Source organism: Bos indicus x Bos taurus, chromosome 21 (genome assembly GCF_003369695.1).
Source record: "Bos indicus x Bos taurus breed Angus x Brahman F1 hybrid chromosome 21, Bos_hybrid_MaternalHap_v2.0, whole genome shotgun sequence".
Classification (NCBI taxonomy): Eukaryota; Metazoa; Chordata; class Mammalia; order Artiodactyla; family Bovidae; genus Bos; species Bos indicus x Bos taurus.
In genome coordinates this window covers 8,273,431-8,292,206 of record NC_040096.1, presented here as the reverse complement: position 1 = coordinate 8,292,206, position 18,776 = coordinate 8,273,431, and the positions used below count along the sequence as shown (strand labels likewise).

The window sequence follows — 18,776 nt, the reverse complement described above, 5'->3', positions numbered from 1 at the left end:
AGGTGATGTGATGCAGGTTTAACTAACACTGTGGTGGTCATCATTTTGCAGTGTATCAGTGTATCAAAGCAAGACTGAGCACCTTAAACTTGTTCTTTACTAGCTAAGTCGTATATGACTCTTTTGCGACTCCATAGACTGTAGCCCACCAGGCTCCTCTTTCCATGGGATTTCCCAGGCCAGAATACTGGAGTGGGTTGCCATTTCCTCCTCCAGGGGATCTTCCAGACCCAACTACTGAATCCACGTCTTGGCAGGCAATTCTCTACCATTGAACCCTCCTTAAACTTCCACAGTGTTATATGTCAATTGCATGTATGTGTGCTAAGTCACTTCAGTCATGTCTGACTCTTTGTGACCCTGTGGACCGTAGCCCGTCAGGCTCCTCTGTCCATGGGATTCTCCAGGCAAGAATACTGGAGTGAGTTGCCATGCCCGTCTCCAGGGGATCTTCCCAGCCCAGGGATTGAACCCATGTCTCTTACGTCTCCTGTATTGGCAGGCAGTTTCTTTACCATTTGTGCCACCTTATACCTCAACAAAGCTGGTGGAAGTGATAACCTTGAAACATACTTGAAAAAGATAACCCATAGAAAGGGGAGAAATATTTGCTAACAATATATGCAATAAGAGCTTGCATCTATAATATGGAAAAACTCTTACAACTCAACAGTAAAAAGTCAATCCAATTAAAAAGCGGGCCAAGGATTTTAATAGCTACTTTCCCCAAAATGGACAAAAAGTACATGAAAAGATGCTGAACATCCTTAGCCACAGGGAAACTTTACCCTTGCCATTCTCAGTCTCTATAAAGCCACAGCACCTCAAAGCCCACCAGGCCTGCCATCAGAGAGGCTAGAGTTGTGTCCAGTTAAATTACTTACTAGCTATGTGGCTCAGCTTCAACTTCTTTGTCTACAAAGCAAACACCTTAAAGATTTTGAAGTCAGATAATCCCTGTCAAAAGTCTAGGTCATACACAGGCTAGCATCTAGCACAGTGTCTAACTCATGCTGCTGCTAAGTCGCTTCAATCGTGTCCGACTCTGTGCGACCCCATAGACGGCAGCCCTATCACGCTTCTCCATCCCTGGGACTCTCCAGGCAATAACACTGGAGTGGGTTGCCATTTCCTTCTCCAATGCATGAAAGTGAAAAGTGAAAGTATAGTTGCTCAGTCATGTCTGACTCTTAGTGACCCCATGGACTGCAGCCTACCAGGCTCCTCCATCCATGGGGTTTTCCAGGCAAGAGTACTGGAGTGGGGTGCCATTGCCTTCTCCGAAAAGTACCAATAAATCTACTGGAATGTAATAAAACTTCCCTACATACTAGAGAGATGATGTGGATTAATGTTTCAGAATTAAGACAGGAGAGGCCACTCAAGAAGGCGAGAGAGATTTACCAATAGACAGATATCTGTTACATATAGCCATTAACACTATTTTTCTTGAAGGTGGGGTGTTATATATGGAACAGTGTCCACCAAAAAGATATTAAAGTCCTAACCCCCAGTGCTGTGAATGTGATTTATTTGGAAAAAGGGTCTTGACCGCATCAAGATGAGGTCATTAGGGTGGGCCCTAATCCAACATGACAGGTGTCCATATAGAAAGGGGGAATTTGGACAGAGCCAGACAGGGACAGAGGGCTGAGGGTGGGAAGATACAGGGAGAGCACTGCTGAGAAGCCAAGGAAAGCTCAAGTTAGGAGACACACCTGGAACAGATTCCCTCACCGGCCTTGGAAGAAACCAGCCCCGCCAACACTGTGCTTTTGGACTTCCAGCCTCTGGGACTGGGAAATAACACATGTCTGTTGTTTAAACCACCCAGTCTGCTGGCACTTTGTTAGAGCAGTCCTATAAAATGAATCCACAGGGGTAGACTAACTTACTAACATGAGAATAAGTATGCTGACCTTTACAAACACTTACAATCACAATATCCACTTAAATTTGCAATGCCTCACCTTCATCAGACCTTCTCTTGAAGGATTGGAGGTTCTTAGTACATCTTCAGTGGCCCACCAGGACTGCTTCACATAAACAGCCACAACTGAAAGAGAAAGCCAAGAGAAAATGATGAGGTGCACATGGCCATCAAAGGGGCAGTTTCATCAGCTTGCAGCCACTGTCAAGATGCAAAGGAAAGTTTACGTGTGAGAAAAGAGATGATGTTTCTAGGATGAGTTGTCTGAGAGCACTCACCAGGACAGAGCGACCAGTCTCACCTGAAAGGGCTTCAGAGCTGTCTGCAGAGATGGCCTGTTAACGACCCCAACACAGGACGTACCCCAGTGCTGTTGGGGGCAAGAGGCTACACAGTAGTACCGACAAATTCAATGGGTGAGAATTACATTTTTTTTTTAAAGTCCAACTATATGACCCAACTTGTAACTCCACAAATTTAGGCAAACCCAACATTATCTAAGGGCATGGAATGACCCCTCGTTATCCTGGGTGCTGGGTTTGGCATTGGCTTCTTTTACATGCTTTTCTTTCATTCTCACAATGAAATTGACATCTGCATTCTTCTGAAGACACTGACATTCTGAGAAGGAAAGGCAACCAGCAAGGAGGGCTGAGGTCAGGTCCTGCCCTCAGACCCGGGACTCCAAGCTTAATGCTCTTTCCAAGATGGGTCAGTTGTAGATGGGGAAACTGTGCAGGGGTGGTGGGGGTCTTTGGGTAAGAGAACTCTGGGGCTAGGACCTACATGAGAGGGAGGGTGGAGACATCTCTCCCACCCTACTCCTGCCCCCACGTTCGGAGACAATCACTGAGACCTGTTGATTCCACCCACTCTGAGTTTGGACATGGGGGCTTCCCTGGTGGCTCAGACAATAAAGAATCCACCTGCAATGCAGGAGACCTGAGTTTGATCCCTGGGTCAGGAAAATCCCCCGGAGAAGGGAATGGTTACCCACTCCAGTATACTTGCCTGGAGAATACCACGGGCAGAGGAGCCTGGCAGGCTACAGTCCATGGATTTGTAAAGAATCAGACATGACTGAGCGACTAACACCTGGTGCTTAGTAGAGGCGATCCTGGAACACCCTCAGACTCACCAGGCCCCAGCTTTCTCATCGGAACTACCCAGGCTGATCAGCCAAGGTGGCGGACAAGTTCGGATGAGGATCAGATGTGAAACACGCAGCCCAGGGCCAGGCAGGTAGGGGCACCCAGCATCTGCTAATTAAGACGCCAGTTCCTCCCTGCTTCTGCTGCAGCCACCAGGCCCCATCATCCCACCTGCTGCCTCCCGACAGGATCCACCCCCCAGAGCCCTGGATGCCCGTTGGTCTGTCCCCACCCGTCCCCTGTCCCAGTCTCCCCTGCCAGTCTTTCCATCCTAAGGGGCTGCTCCAAAGGCAAATCCAGTCATGGCCTCCGCCTCTTATCTCCCAACAGAGCAGCTCTCCTTTCGTGGCTTAAAAATCACATTTTAAAACACTAAAGTCACTTTGGCTGCTTTCTGGCAATTTTTTTTAAAGACTGTTTTTTAAGAGAAGTTTTAGAGCTTCCCTGGTGGCTCAGCAGTGAAGAGTCTGCCCGCCAATGCAGGAGACATGGGTTTGCTCCCTGATCCAGGAAGACCCCAAATGCTGCAGGGCAACTAAGCCCCTGCACCATAGCTATTGAGCCTGTGCTCTGAAGCCCAGGAACCATAACCACGGAGCCCACGTGCTGCAGCTACTGAAGCCTGCGTGCCCGGGAGCCCATGCTCTGCAACAGGATAAGCCACCGCAATGAGAAGCCTGCCCACCACAGCGAGAGAGTAGCCCCCACTCTCCGCAACTAGAGAAAAACCCTTGCAGCAACAAAGACCCAGCACAGCCAGAAATAAATAAACAAAATTATTTTTAAAAGAAAGTTAAGTGCTTTTAAAAGAGAAGTTTTAGGTTCATGGCAAAATTGAGAGGAGCGAACAGAGATTTCCCATATTCCCCCTCCCCGGACACACAACCCTTGTTATCATCATCTTCCACCAGCGTGGGACAATCGTTACAACTGACGGACCTAAACTGACACTTCATGATCACCCGACGTTTCCATCAGGGTTCACTCTTGTACATTCTATGGGTTTGGACAAATGTATCATCACACCTGTGATCGTACCTATCACTACGATATCACACAGAGTATTTTCATTGCCCTGAAAGCTGTCTGTGCTCTGCCTGCTCATCCCTTCTTACTACCTCCTACCCCTGGCAACCACTGATCTTTTTCCTGTCTCCATAGTTTTGCCTTTTCCAGAAGGTCATACAGTATATAGCGTTTTCAGATTAGTTTCTTCCTTATGCAAAGAACTGACTCATTGGAAAAGACCCTGATGCTCGGAAAGATTGAAGATGGGAGGAGAAGGGGACAACAGAGAATGAAATGGTTGGATGGCATCACTGACTCAATGGACGTGAGTCTGAGTAAGCTCTGAGAGTTGATGATGGACAGGGAAGCCTGGCATGCCGCAGTCCACAGGGTCGCAAAGAGCCAGACACAACTGATTGACTGAACTAACAGTGAAATGCATTAAAGTTTGCTCTATGTCTGTTCATGGGGCTTTCCTCATTGCTCAGTTGGTAAAGAATCCACCTACAATGCAGGAGACCCCAGTTCAATTCCTGGGTGGGGAAGATCCCTTGGAGAAGGAATAGGCTACCCACTCCAGTATTCTTGGGCTTCCCTTGTGGCTCAGCTGGTAAAAAATCTGCCTGCAATGAGGGATACCTGACTTCGATCCCTGAGTTGGGAAGATCCCTGGAGAAGGGAAAAGCTACCCACTCCAGTATTCTGGCCTGGAGAATTCCATGGACTGTATAGTCCATGGGGTCACAAAGAGTCAGACACGACTGAGCACGCATGTCTTTCATAGATATTTCGCAGCTCAAAATCATTTCCAGCACTGTATTCAGTGCTAAAATATTCCACTGTCTGAATGCACCACAGTTCAGTCCTCCTCCACTATCTTTTTATCCTACTTATATTGCCATTTTTATACTTGCTTCTCAAGACAGGTATCTGAGCCTCCAGGGGTCCAGGAACCACAAGATAAAAAAAAAAAAAAAAAATACATCTTCCCAGTCAAATCTTTTTAGCTGGAGAATTGAAGGAAAAAACAACCCAGAGTAGAAAACAAAAGTCCCTTGAACATGTAACGTCAGGCTCAAGACTTTAAAACAAATTTTGTGCGACAATTGAGTTAAGCTGCCACCACCTTCCTCCCTATTCCTCTCTGCTCTTGGAGGAACTTAAGACGAAGTGATGACATTAGCTATGATTGAGCACTAACTCTGCACAGCCAGTTCCTTCTTTCCAAAACCCAATAGCATCTAATTCACTGTCAGTTTCATACCAGTGGTGAATTTTGTCTTCTCCAACAATAGTTCTCAAACTGATAGAGCTGACTGAGAGAGAAGAGCCAATTAAATGCTTGACATCTGCCTTCATTTATTCAACTAAATTCATGCTCCAAATGGCACCTACTAGAACTTGCAGGAGGCTTATAAAACCATAAGGATTTTTTTCCTGCTTAACAAGGTGAATCAATAAAAGATGTTCCATTTAATAATATGGTGTATTACTTGTAATACAGATGCTCGATTTACTAAGACAGTTTCAAACAGGAAATGTGTTACGACTTGGTGTTTGTGTGGTGCCTTGCAAAGTTTCACGGTGCACTGCAGAGCATTAATTAGCCACACAAGTTGTCACAGAATAGATTGAATTTTTTTTTTCAAAACTAATCTTAAGCTGTTAAGTATACATAACAATGAAGGTGACGTCTGATCAAATTTAATAGGCTTAAAATGCATTGTCTCCAAAACGACTCTTGAAAAAGAGAATCAGCCTTCCAAAGAACAGCAGCTTTTGATCAGAAAAGCCTGCGACCTAGTCAAGAGGAGACAGGCAGGGGGAACGGGACAGAGCCCTTGGAGAGAGGCTGTTCCTAGTTCAGCAAGGACAAAAGGTGGACCCTCGGGGGACAGGCAGCCACCGCAGAGCCAGCCTCGGGGCATCACTTCCGAGACACTGGGGCCAGCAGTTTCCGAGAGGCACAGTAGAAACCGCACAACTGTAGTTTTAAAAGACAAATAGAATCCTGATCAGAACCCTCTGGCTCTCCACCACGTAGGACCTGGGAGACTGGACCCCTGCAAAAGACTGAGCCATGGTGTCAGCAATCGACAGGTCACTGTGGGTGACAGGCCAGCCTCACTGCTCTGATTTAGTGCCCATCTCCCCCCGAGTGACAGGTGACCACAAAGAAGATGCCAGTAATGGATTGTATTCTGTGACACCCCAAGGTTTCCCAAACAAGTTAAGACAGTGAGGCTGACTGACTCCCAGTGACCTGGCTTCATCAAGGCTCAGCAGGATGAACTGAATTCTACCAGCTGGGGCTGAGTTCCCGGACGCACAAATGGCCCAGCTCCCCAGAGGCCTCTGAGTAAGTCTGCATCCTTGCCCCTGGGAGTCAGTAGCCTGCAGAGAAGAGAGAGTTAAACAAGCTGCTGCAATATGGAGCAGGACGTGATAGACGCTGGAATCAAGCTGGGAGCCAGAGTCCAGAGGACCCAGAGGAGGGGTCAGTTCTGCTGAAGGGCTGGGAAATTAGAAGACACTTGCTCCTTGGAAGGAAAGCTATGATCAACCTAGACAGCATATTAAAAAGCAGAGACATTACTTTGCCAACAAAGGTCCATCTAGTCAAAGCTATGGTTTTTCCAGTAGGCATGTATGGATGTGAGAGTTGGACTATAAAGAAAGCTGAGCACCAAAGAATTGACGCTTTTGAACTGCAGTGTTGGCGAAGACTCTTGAGAGTCCCTTGGACAGCAAGGAGATCCAACCAGTCCATCCTAAAGGAAATCAGTCCTGGATATTCATTGGAAGGACTGATGCTGAAGCTGAAGTGCCAGTACTTTGGCCACATGATACAAAGAACTGACTCATTGGAAAAGACCCTGATGCTGGGAAAGACTGAAGGTGGGAAGAGAAGGGGATGACAGAAGATGAGATGGTTGGATGGCATCACTGACTCAATGGACATGAGTTTGAGTAAACTCTGGGAGTTGGTGATGGACAGGGAAGCCTGGCATGCTACAGTCCATGGGGTTTCAAAGAGTCGGACACAACTGAGCAGCTGAACTGAACTGAACTGAACTGGGAAAGCATCCACAGGAAGTTGGCCAGATCAGGTTCTGGATCGCCGGGTAAGGCATCAGAACAGGCAGAGACGACAGGGGAGGGCAGGGTAACCCTCGAGAAGAGGCACAGAGCCGTGCAAATCCAAGGCCACACTCAGGACACCTCAAGCAGTGTGCTGGGCAAGGCTTAAACATGGGAGAGGCAGAGGGGCGAACATCGATTATAGCAAGGTTGCAGCAAACAAGGCTAATGTGTAGAAGCCCATCACTTCCCTACATGCCAGCAATGGACAAGTGGAATTTGAAATTACAAACAATACCATTTACATTCAGTTCAGTTCAGTCACTCAGTTGTGTCCGACTCTTTGCGACCCCATGAATCACAGCATGCCAGGCCTCCCTGTCCATCACCAACTCCCAGAGTTCACCCAAACTCATGTTCATCGAGTCAGTGATGCCATCCAGCCATCTCATCCTCTGTCATCCCCTTCTCCTCCTGCCCCTAGTCCTTCCCAGCATCAGGGTCTTTTCCAATGAGTCAACTCACCGCATGAGGTGGCCAAAGTATTGGAATTTCAGCTTTAGCATCAGTCCTTCCAATGAACACCCAGAAATGGTCTCCTTTAGGATGGACTGGTTGGATCTCCTTGCAATCCAAGGGACTCTCAAGAGTCTTCTCCAACACCACAGTTCAAAAGCATCAATTCTTCGGTGCTCAGTTTTCTTCACAGTCCAACTCTCAAATTCATACATGACCACTGGAAAAACCATAGCCTTGACTAGATGGACCATTTTTGGCAAAGTAATGTCTCTGCTTTTGAATATGCCGTCTAGGTTGGTCAAAACTTTCCTTCCAAGGAGTAAGCGTCTTTTAATTTCATGGCTGCAATCACCATCTGCAGTGATTTTGGAGCCCCAAAAATAAAGTCTAACACTGTTTCCACTGTTTCCCCATCTATTTGCCATGAAGTGATGGGACCAGATGCCATGATCTTAGTTTTCTGAATGTTGAGCTTTAAGCCAACTTTTTCACTCTCCTCTTTCACTTTCATCATTAGCACCCCCCAAAAATGAGATACTTAGGCTTATACAAAATGAAATATTTTCATTTATATAATCTAATAAAATATGTATAAAAGCTATACAAGGAAAATTATTTACAAAACTCTGATGAACAAAATCAAAGAAAAACTAAATAAAGAGATATTCTGTGTTCTTGAATAGGAAGCTTCAATAGTATCAAAATGCCAGTTCTTCCCAACTTGACGTATAGATGCAATACAATCCAAATGAAAATTCCAAGAAGTTATTTTGTGGATTTCCCTGAAATGATTCTGAGGTTTACAAAGAGAGGCAAAAGACAATACTAGAAGAGAATAAACTTGGAGAATGGACACTACCCAACTTCCAGATTGCAGTAACCCAGACAGTACAGCATCAGGTGAACAGACAGACCAATGCAACAGAATGTAGAGCCCAGAAACAGACCTACACGAATGTAGTCAACTTCTATGTGGTCAACTTTGACAGAGGCGCTGGAGAAGGAACTGGCAACCAACTCTGGTATTCTTTCGTGCAGAATCCCATGGACAGAGGAGCCTGGAGGGCTGCAGTTCATGGGGTCGCAAAGAGTTAGACACGACTGAGCACACACGCATGACAGAAGAGCAAATGCAACACAGGAGAACACAGATAGTCTTTCTAACAAACGATGCTGGGACAAATGGACATCCACATGCCGAGAAATAAATCTCAACACGTAACTTTCACTCTTCACAGACGCCACCTCTACAAACATAAACCAGTGCCGACAGAGAGAGGAAACAGGAAGCATTTTGGACACGGCCCTGTAGACCTCGTATGAGAGAAGACAGGGCTCAGCGCCAGGCGGGGCTCAGAGTCCAGCTTCTTCAATTACTAGCTGCATGACCTTCACCCCCTGCCCCACCTTGGGTCCCCCGTCTGTCATATGGAGCCCTCAACAGCCTCTTAACCAAGTCTTTACACAGTTTTGCTGAAAGAGCTCACTTCACTCAACTGCTTTACCCAAAGTGTCTGAAGCTTTTCAGTCATTTCCAAAGACTTCCTCCACCTGCTTCAAGTGTTGCTCTGGGATTCCAGAGAAGTATGAAAAGCCCTTGTTGTTTGCTGGCTTTTGTCAGGGACACAATGGAAGCTCTTTCTAACACCCTGTTTCTTCCTGGGAGCTCTCTTGCCCAACTTCCTGCTCCGGTTTGCATGGGAAATGTCTGCCTCTCTTCCCCACCTTGACCACTACCATCCTGTCTGCCACCTCCCAGTGTGAGTGAGGACACGTTCCTCTCCACTGCGCTCGGTCCTTTTCCATCAGGGAGCGTTAGCCAACCGTCATATTCCTTGCTTCCTCCTCCAAGGTTTGTGAGGACAACCATACCCGATCAAGGCACACACTTTCACCTGCCCAGAAGCTCCCAAGATTTTTAAACCTTTCACCTTGCCTAAGATTTCTTAATGGAGCTAAATCCTTTTTTATTTAAATATCTTTAAATAAAACAATCACCTTTTAAAAATTGGGTGAGGGAGAGCTGGTTGCCACCCATCACCTTGCACGGGGCGGGGACGGGGCGGGGGTGGGGGGCCTGTGGCAGTGGGGAGCTCTCCTGAGAAGGACTTGAAGGAGCAAGGAGAAGCACTGCAAGGATTGGTGATCTTGGCAGGGGATGGTGGCAGGGGACGGAGGCCCTGCTTGCTGGGCCTCCTCATCTGCCAGCACCGAGGATAGAGGAGCAGCAGTTCAGGGCCCTCCAGAGGCCACAATTCTGAAGCACATGGTCATCCAACCTACATGCTGAGTAGCTATTGTGAACAGAGCACATAATAAAGCCACCAGAGGAATGCAAGTTAGACTCTGGCTTAAGACATCTACAACCTGGAGGAGGAGACAGCACCTGGGACATGAAGCACCTCCAGCCATGGAGGCCTCTGGGGCCACACCCTACAGACCATCAGCAGCCACCATGCTTCAGAGGAGGAGAGGAACATGATACTGTTACTGATTTAAAGTAATAATATTCTCCAGAACCACATGTCCAAGCACGTACCAAGCACCTGGTTTGTTTGTTTTTTTCCCCTCAGGTGAGGCTCAGAGGGGTTAGGAAACTCAAAGTCAAGTGCCTGCAAACAGCAGTGTTGGGACTGGACATGAACTGGGTCTCACAGGTTTTAGAGCACCTGCTCTAACCACTATACTCCAGGGGCAGAATAGACAGACAGATGGATGACAGAGTCAGGACCAGCCCCTGAGAAGGCTGGCAGAGTAGGGAAGGCAGAGATGAGAGGAGAGGTGAGGAGGTGGCCAGGCAAAACACTGATGAGCACGGAGAGGCCAACAGGAAAGATCTTAACAGAGTGAACCTCGTTCAGCACTTTGAGATGGGAAGGAGGTGATTTATTCATTTATTCAGCAGACACTTGACACCAGGGACCCAGGACAGAAGACATTGCTCAGCAGGAGCAAGACAGACCACCAGGCCATGACCAGCACCCCAGATGTGAGCAGCATCAGGCAACCACTCAAGGGCCGTGTCTTCATCCATTCATGCAGCTGTGACAGAACACCATATATGACAATACAAGTTTACTTCTCACACTTGTGGAGGCTGGGAGTCTGAGATCATGGTCAGGTTCCGATGAGAGCCTTCCGGGCCACAGACAGCCAACTTCTCACTGTGTCCTTACGTGGCAGAAGGGGAAAGGGAGGCCTCTGGGGTCTCTTTGATAAGGGCACTAATTCCATTTGAAAGAGCCCCACCCTCAAGACGTAAGCACATTCCAAATGCCCCACATCCCAACCCTATCACCTGGTTTAGGATTTCAGCATATAAATTTGGTGGGTGACACAGACATTCGGACCATAGCAAGCTGTCTGGAAGGAGTGGGGCAGAGTTCCAAGAACAGGCATGAGCCAGACTAGGTTCCGACGCTGAGGTGCCTGCGGACCAGGCTGAGGTAAGAGGTAAGAGGCTTTGTAATAAGTCTCTGGAGGAGTCCAGTCAATGATAGACATGATCAGAGTGGTGGTTTATGAAGAGAACATGTAGGTTGGGCCCAGGTGGGAAGAATTAGCCCTTTTGAGATTAAGAAGAACAAAAACATTGCTTGAGAAGATCACACTGGATTTGGGGGCGGGTTAAGGCTGGAGCCAGGGAAGACGATGGAGGGTATGAAGATCCAGCCAAGAAGTGAGGCAAGGCTGAGCTCAGCAGTCACGCTGCTGGGAAGGGGAAGCCTGGGGGCAGGGAAGACCACCTGTGAGCCAAACTGGCCCTAAGGCAGAAGAGACAGGGGAGGTGGGGCTCGAGCAGAAGGAAGTGGGTGCTGCACCAGGAGGCATTGAGGATGTGGGAGAGGTGTGAGACAGCGAGGTCAGCGTGGCCAGCGGGATACACAAACCGAGCTGAGCAGAGTCAGAGAAGGTCCATGCCCCACGCCATCACAGGAGCCTGGGAGGGAGAAGTTTCCACGTGTGTGCATATGCAAGCCCACAGACAAACACACACACCCCCTGCCTGAATGCTATGTCACTTCTTTGCAACCCCCTGGACTGTAGCCCGCCAGGCTCCTCTGTCCAAGGGATTCTTCAGGCAAGAATACTGGAGGAAGCTGTCATGCCATCCTCCAGGGGGTCTTCCCAACCCAGGGATCAAATCCTCACCTCTTATGTCTCCTGCATTGGCAGGTGGGTTTTTTACCACTAGTACCACCTGGGAAGCCCACATACCCCATACCTCCCCACAGTAATTGCCAGTTGTTCACGGACTGGCCCCTGGTTCCCACTTCTTCAATCACAGCTGACGGGGCTTCAGGCGGGTCTCCCTGCTGCCCGCACCCTCCTCCCTCGGTTGCTCCTCCAGAATCTAAGCCACCACGGCCCTGTTACAAATCTAAGAAATATGTAGTTCCCCCAAAATAGAGCACAGTTAAACCAAAGTGACAGGCCATCTTCCCAAAAGCAAAATACATGTAGGAAAAAAAAATGCTGAAAAGTCCTGGCAGAGGACAGCACATAAACACATTCCAAGGCATTGCATGACTTTTATGCAACATGGACTGGGCCGGTCAATAATTTGAGGGGAGGGGAAAAATACACGAGTTGACATGGCAACGGTCACATCACATTACTCGGGCTACCATTTCCATACAGATGTCTTCCTTAAAGGAAAACACTTCCCCACACACCCTGTGAACTTGGGCACCTCTCTGCCAGGGAGAAGGGAACATCTGGTTTGCCTTGTATCTGCATCAGCCTCCCTGTGGGTCTCAGGTGCTTCTTGCCTTCAGCAACTTGGTTTCCATGAGTGGAGATTTTAACTCAAGGAAGATGGAGTGAGATGGGGGTGCCTGGATGCTGAGGCCCAGATGGACTGCAGGGCGTTGGAGGCAGAAAGAAACCCACTCTGGAGTTAGTCTGTCTAGGAAAGGCATCTTCAAAATCATAGGCTGCACCCAGGCCAGCACAGCACATTTCTCAGGCCTGGGAAGCAGAGAGAAGTGCAGACAGCCCAAGCTGTAGTGGTAAAACCCTCGGATGACTCAAAGAAGCACCTCCCAGCCCAGACAATGGCTCCATCCTTGACACTCAGAATATTTTCCTTGGAGCTTCCCTGTTTTCCAAATACCATCAGTCCCTTGGTAAGAATGACATGTCTCTGTTTGTGGGATGCTCTTTTCCCCTACACTGACATCCAGCTCACAGTAAGTGCCATAAATTAACAGGGAATAAAGAAGGAAATCCCAAACAATAGCCAACATGTGTTCCCAAAACCCAGTGCTGTCACTGCAAATAGATCTTCAATCTGCACCCGTCACGGCCCAAGGAAAACAGAACTCCTGTGATTTCCAGCACGGACCTCTCTTAGCTTCTGTGAAGTCAGGTACTGCTCAACCTGGGGGCTACCTGACGCCCCCCACGCTTGCCCAACCACACAGGCACCTTAGCCACCAGGCAGAGCAGGTACTTAAATTGAGGCTGAATTTCTGAGGCTCTTTTCCCCCAAACTGTCAAGCCCACGTAAGTGGGATGCCCCTTTGTAGAAGGCGGGAGGATGGGACCCATTTCAAGTTGATGCCTACCTCTACATTATCCAAAACGCAAGCATAAAGGCATAAAAATTCATCATCCATGGAATCATAGGAAGCTGTACCAAGGAGGCTGCTCACCAGGTGGTCCCTGGACCCTTGAGTCTGCAGGGGTCATCACACTTCAAAGCCAGGAAAACTGCAATTACTTCTCCGCATACCTCTCCTCCACTCCCACCATATTAGCCTGCTTTTTGCCAGAAAGACAAAAATCACTGCACCGACTAATGTCCGTAGGCTCACTCTGCAAACAGAGCTGGGTTTGGCCCCATCCCTTCCACCCACCGGGAGGCCTGACGTCTCCCTCAAGGCACCCAGGGAACCAGGAGCTGCTCTGGCCGGGTCCCCTCTCCCTGAAGTTCAGAGATTCACAGTTCCTCCCCCACTCCCACTTCCCTGGTGACTCAGATAGTAAAGAATCTGCCTGCAATGCGGAAGACCTTGGGTCGATCCCTGGGTTGGGAAGATCCCCTCCAGAAGGGCATGGCAACCCACTCCAATATCCTTGCCCAGGAAATCCCATGGACAGAGAAGCATGGTGGGCCACAGTCAATTGGGTTGCAGAGAGTCAGAGACAACCTTCCCTTTCTTATCCCCACTCCCATCTTATGGCCTTCCCCCCCAACTCCTGCTCACAATCTGTGCAGCCTGCTCAGGGGTGAGGAATGTCCCAGAAAGACCCTTCCATTCCTACAGAAGTTCCTTGGGCCTCTCGGGGCACACCTCACTTCCCCCCCTCCCACCCTTGGTGACCCACCACCCACCTGCCCCAAACGCAGCCCAGACAAGGCCTGGCCCTGGGCCCACCGTGTCGCAATCCCCGCCTAGCCCACGACAGCCACCAGGAAGGCGGCTCCTCAGCGGCTCTGGTTTCAACTGAATGTTTGCCTTGGCTCTTGCTGTCACTGCAGGCCTAGAATGGGCATGCTTTTCCAGGAAAAAATCATCATTTTTTGATTCCCTGCTTGTTTTTCTCAGGGTGCACATGACATGCAATCACCAAAAACCGTAAATAAATTAGCAGCAATTTGAAGGATGAGTGTTATGCTTGGTCACAAAATGTCCTGGAGGCGAGCTAGGGGGAACCGATGTTCCAATCATGGAAGCCAGCATGTGGTAACAAACACAAACATCCTTCCCCCCACCCGCCCACCCCGCTCCCCTGCCCGCTCCCCTTCTCCTCAAGGACCCTGCTTTCCATTTCTCAGCTGTGCTGCCTCCCCTGCAATTCACCCCGCTCCCTCCAGGAAGAAAGAGCCAAGAAAGGCTGCAGAGCAGTGTGCAGCTGGGACCCGGCCCACGCCCAGACCCCGCCTCCAATTTGACAGCCCCCAGACCCTGCAGACAGCTCAGGTTGCCTCACCCCAAGCTTTTCCTTCCAGATCACCCAGCACAGTGGGCACTGTCACTGATTCAGGCTGGAGCCCAAGTGTCTCCTGGATTCCCCTCCTGCCTGCTCCAGTCCATCCCAAATCCTGTCATTTCCATCGGGTGAGCCCTCAGTCCCCTCCTCTGGGTGCCCTCAGACTCCTGGACCCCCAACACTTGTTCTCCCTTCTCTCCACCTTCTCTCTGATCATGACTAAGACATTCCTCGAAAGACTGAGATCCAAAGGCAGGACGCTTCCTCCCACCCCAGTCCCTACCCAGCCTCCATAACATCACCAGGCATCTTGCCCACTCTCCCAGCACAGCCTCCCCACCAGTTAGGGGCCACACGCATAGAGAAGGCTTTAGGAAAAGTGAAAAGAAGTTAAACTGTTAGTTGCACAGTTGTGTCCAACTCTTTATGACCCCATAGACTGTAGCCCGCCAGACTCCCCTGTCCATGGAATTCTCCAGGCAAGAACACTGGAGTGGGCAGCCATTCCCTTCTCCAGGGAATTTTTCCTGACCCAGGGTGCGAACCCAGGTCTCCTACATTGCAGGCAGATTCTTTACTGTCTGAGCCACCAGGATCTCCCAGGCTTTACGAATGTAAACTTCAAAACATTCAGAGAAAGGGGTCAGCGAGACTCAGGGCCAGAGTCCAAGGTGGGGTGCTGCCTGGGATGAGAGGGGCCTCCCTCCTGGGTCCCCAGTGCCTCCATGGGTGCTGCTTCAGGCCCAGAGTGCCCAGCCCTGCAGGGCAGAGTGGCTGTGTGCCCACTGCATGCCCACCAGCCAGCCAGAGGCTGGGAGAGAAGAGAGTCCCAGGGAGCGGGCAGTGGAGAACTTCTCAGGCCTCCTACCTTCTACGTTGGCCAGACAGGCACTTCCCTGACAAGGACTCCATGCTCCTCCTACACCTCACAATACTCAAGAGTCCCCTTATTCTGGAAACTTCCGTAGCATTGTGGCATTGCATCTCTTACATGCGACTCAGTTACAAACTCCCATTTTTAATCAGGCTCTGGACATTCTTTGTCCTGCCTTCTAATCATCAACTACTAGGTTTTATACAGGAGGAAAAAAGCCAACAAACAAACAGATATTGTCAGGAGAGCTGGAAAAAAAATCTGACAAGTTTCCTGACAAGGAAAACAGGAAGAGATCATCTAGGAAAAGTAACCGTGTGGCCTAGGAGCCCGCAGAGAGCTTCCATCAGAAAGAGCAAAAGCTTAAAGGAAGAGCGTCAAGGGTGGAAGAGGCCCCCCACGGCCAAGGTCCCCAGGCCCAGCACAGTCCTGTAAGATCAAGGTATGAAAAGGCGGGCAGGGAGGAAGTTCAGGCAGGCTGGGAAGACTTTCAAGGAAACAGGAGAGCTCCCTGGGGTAGCTGGCCAGACAGAGGAGAGAGCCTGAGGCAGAAACACACCTTAGCCAGAGGCGCTAAGGGCCACAGGGAAGCCTCTTCACTGGAAAGGTGACCACGGTGGTTTAGTCACCAAGACGTGTCCGACTCGTGCCACCCCACGGACTGCAGCCCGCCAGGCTCCTCTGTCCATGGGATTCTCCAGGCAAGAATACTGAAGTAGGTAGCCATTTCCTTCTCCAGGGGATCTTCCCGACCCAGCGATCAAACTCAGGTCTCCTGCATTGCAGGCAGATTCATTACCAGCTGAGCCACAAGGGAAGCCCCAGAACACTGGAGTGGGTAGCCTATCCCTTCTCCAGCGAATCTTCCTGACCCAGGAATCGAACCAGGGTCTCCTACATTACAGGCGGATTCTTTACCAACTGAGCTATCAGGGAAGCCCCAAGAGCAGGGAAGGTGTCACTTATTATATCAATGAGATGATTTTTGACCCACCCAAGGATGGGACCTGGGCTTCCCTCGTGGCTCAGATGGTAAGCAACCTGCCTGCAGTGCGGGAGACCCAGGCTCGACCCCTGGGTCGGAAAGGTCCCCTGGGGAAGGGAATGGCCACCTACTTCAGCATTCTTGCCTGGAGAATCCCATGGACAGAGGAGCCTAGCAGGCTATAGTCCATGGGGTCACAAAGAGTCAGACACAACTGAGCAACTAATACACAGACAAGGATCACAAGGATGGGACCTGGTTGCCAGGAGAACCAACCATGTGATTAGAGAGCTTGAATTTTTGGTCCCATTCCCCAATGTCCAGGGGGAGAGAGCTTAGAGGTTTAATCAATTGCCAACGGTCGGTGATTTAATCAATCATGACTATGTAATGAAGCTCCTATAAAAATCCAAAAGGACTGGGTTCAGAGATTCTGGGCTGGTGAATATGTTGGAGGCATAGAATCACAGGAACCTCTGGCTTATAACCGGTCAGTCAGAAGGAACTGCATGGGCTTGAGACTGGCACCTAAAGTGGGGAGCAGGGGAGTCTGGTAGGACCGAAACCTTAATCTATAGACTTTGGTGGTCTCTCCAGGTAGTGCCTGGATTGAGTTGAACAGAAGAATATCCAGCTGGGGTCTGGAGACCTACTTGATGCTGTGGGAAATCACCCACTTCCACACCCTGGAAACTGGATCTCAAAACACATTTCATCTGAACAGACATTTTCCAAAGACATACAGATGGCCAACACGTACACAAAAAAGTGCTCAACATCACTAATAATCAGGGAAATACAAACCAGAACCATAATGAAGTATCACCTCCCATCTGTTAGAATGGTTATTATCCAAAAGTCAAGAGATCGTGAGTGTTGGTGAGGGTGTGCAGAAAAGGGAAACTTTATGCACTGTTGATGAAGATGTAAATTGGTGCAGTCATGATGAAAAACAGTATGGGGGGGGTCCCTTAAATTTTTTTTCAAACAGAACTACCCCTTGATTCAGCAATCCCAATCTGGGTATTAATCTAAAGAAAAAAAAAAAAACTTGAAAAGATGTATGCACATACATCTCCACAAAAGCGTGGATAACAATTTTCACAGCAGCATTACTCACAATAGTCAAAAGGTGGAAAAACCCAAATGTCCATCAGTCAGTAAACAGGTAAACAGAAGGTGGCAAATCCACACAGTGAAATAATATTCAGCCATAAAAAGTAAATGCAGTACTAAGACTTGCTAAAACATGGACGATCCCTGAAGGCACTGTGAATGAAGAAAGTCAGAGGCGCAAGTCCACACACTGCCTGAGTCCATTCAAGGGAAATGTCCAGCCGAGGCAGATCTGCAGAAACAGAAGAGATCGCCTAAGGCTGAGGCAGGTAGGGAAGTGGGGTTGGTGTCTTTTAAGGGTAATGAAAATCAAGCATGGTGAGAGATGCATAACTCTGAATACACTAAAAACCACTGAACTATATGCTTTAAATGGGTAATTGTATGATACGTGAACTACAGCTCCATAACTCTGTGTGTGTGTATACATACATATATAAAGGAATAAAAATAGTCCTTCCTGTGGATTCAAAACTACTACACAAACACTGGGGGATAAAGCCACGTCTTGACAACAAGTTTGCATTAAAATCCCAGGGGCTGGTTATGCCCGGTAACGAGCTGTCAGCTGGAGGTGTCAGTTTTGGGCTGGTTCTGCTAAAACGCCGAGATAAACGGAGGCTAATTTTGTGGAAACAGAATGTCCAAGAAAAGTGAGGCACGGTCTCACTAGCCACCCCTCTCCTCCCAGTTCTCTGGCACCAGTTTCCCAGATGGCTCCTGGGAATCTTGGTACAGGACCGATGCTGACTCAGCAGGGCTGGGCTGGGGGGTGGGGGCACAAGCTCCTGCATTTCTAACAAGTTCCCCAGCGGACACCTGGCTGCTGGGCCACAGGCCACCCCCCTGAGCAGGAAGACAGGAAACCGAAGCCCGGAGGTGCTAAATAGCTTAACCCAGGCCACCCACTCATAAAGGGCAGAAGATCCACATCAAAGGAGCAGCAGCATGAGCGTGGCCGTCTTAAAGGGAGACGTGGGAGACATGGTGGCTGCCGCAAGCCTGGGAAGACCTGCTGTGTGGGATGGCCATGCCACCTGCCTGGATGGCCCCGGCAGGCCCATGAGGAGACATCAGACACATTGGTGTGGGCTCCTTAAGGAGAACATCCTAATGGAGCTGTCCCCAGAGCAGAGCAGGCTCTCCCAGGACACGGAAGCCCCAGACTAGAAG

General features: G+C 49.2%; 1 protein-coding gene across 1 annotated transcript in view; it reads right to left on the bottom strand.

The window, feature by feature from the left end:
• FAM169B (family with sequence similarity 169 member B) overlaps positions 1 to 18,776 on the bottom strand; it is a 96,600-nt gene that overhangs the window by 50,300 nt on the left and 27,524 nt on the right. Inside the window, exon 4 of the mRNA XM_027521636.1 lies at positions 1,971 to 2,056. Within this exon, the coding sequence (XP_027377437.1) occupies positions 1,971 to 2,056 (86 nt within the window). The remainder of the gene's footprint in view (positions 1 to 1,970; positions 2,057 to 18,776) is intronic.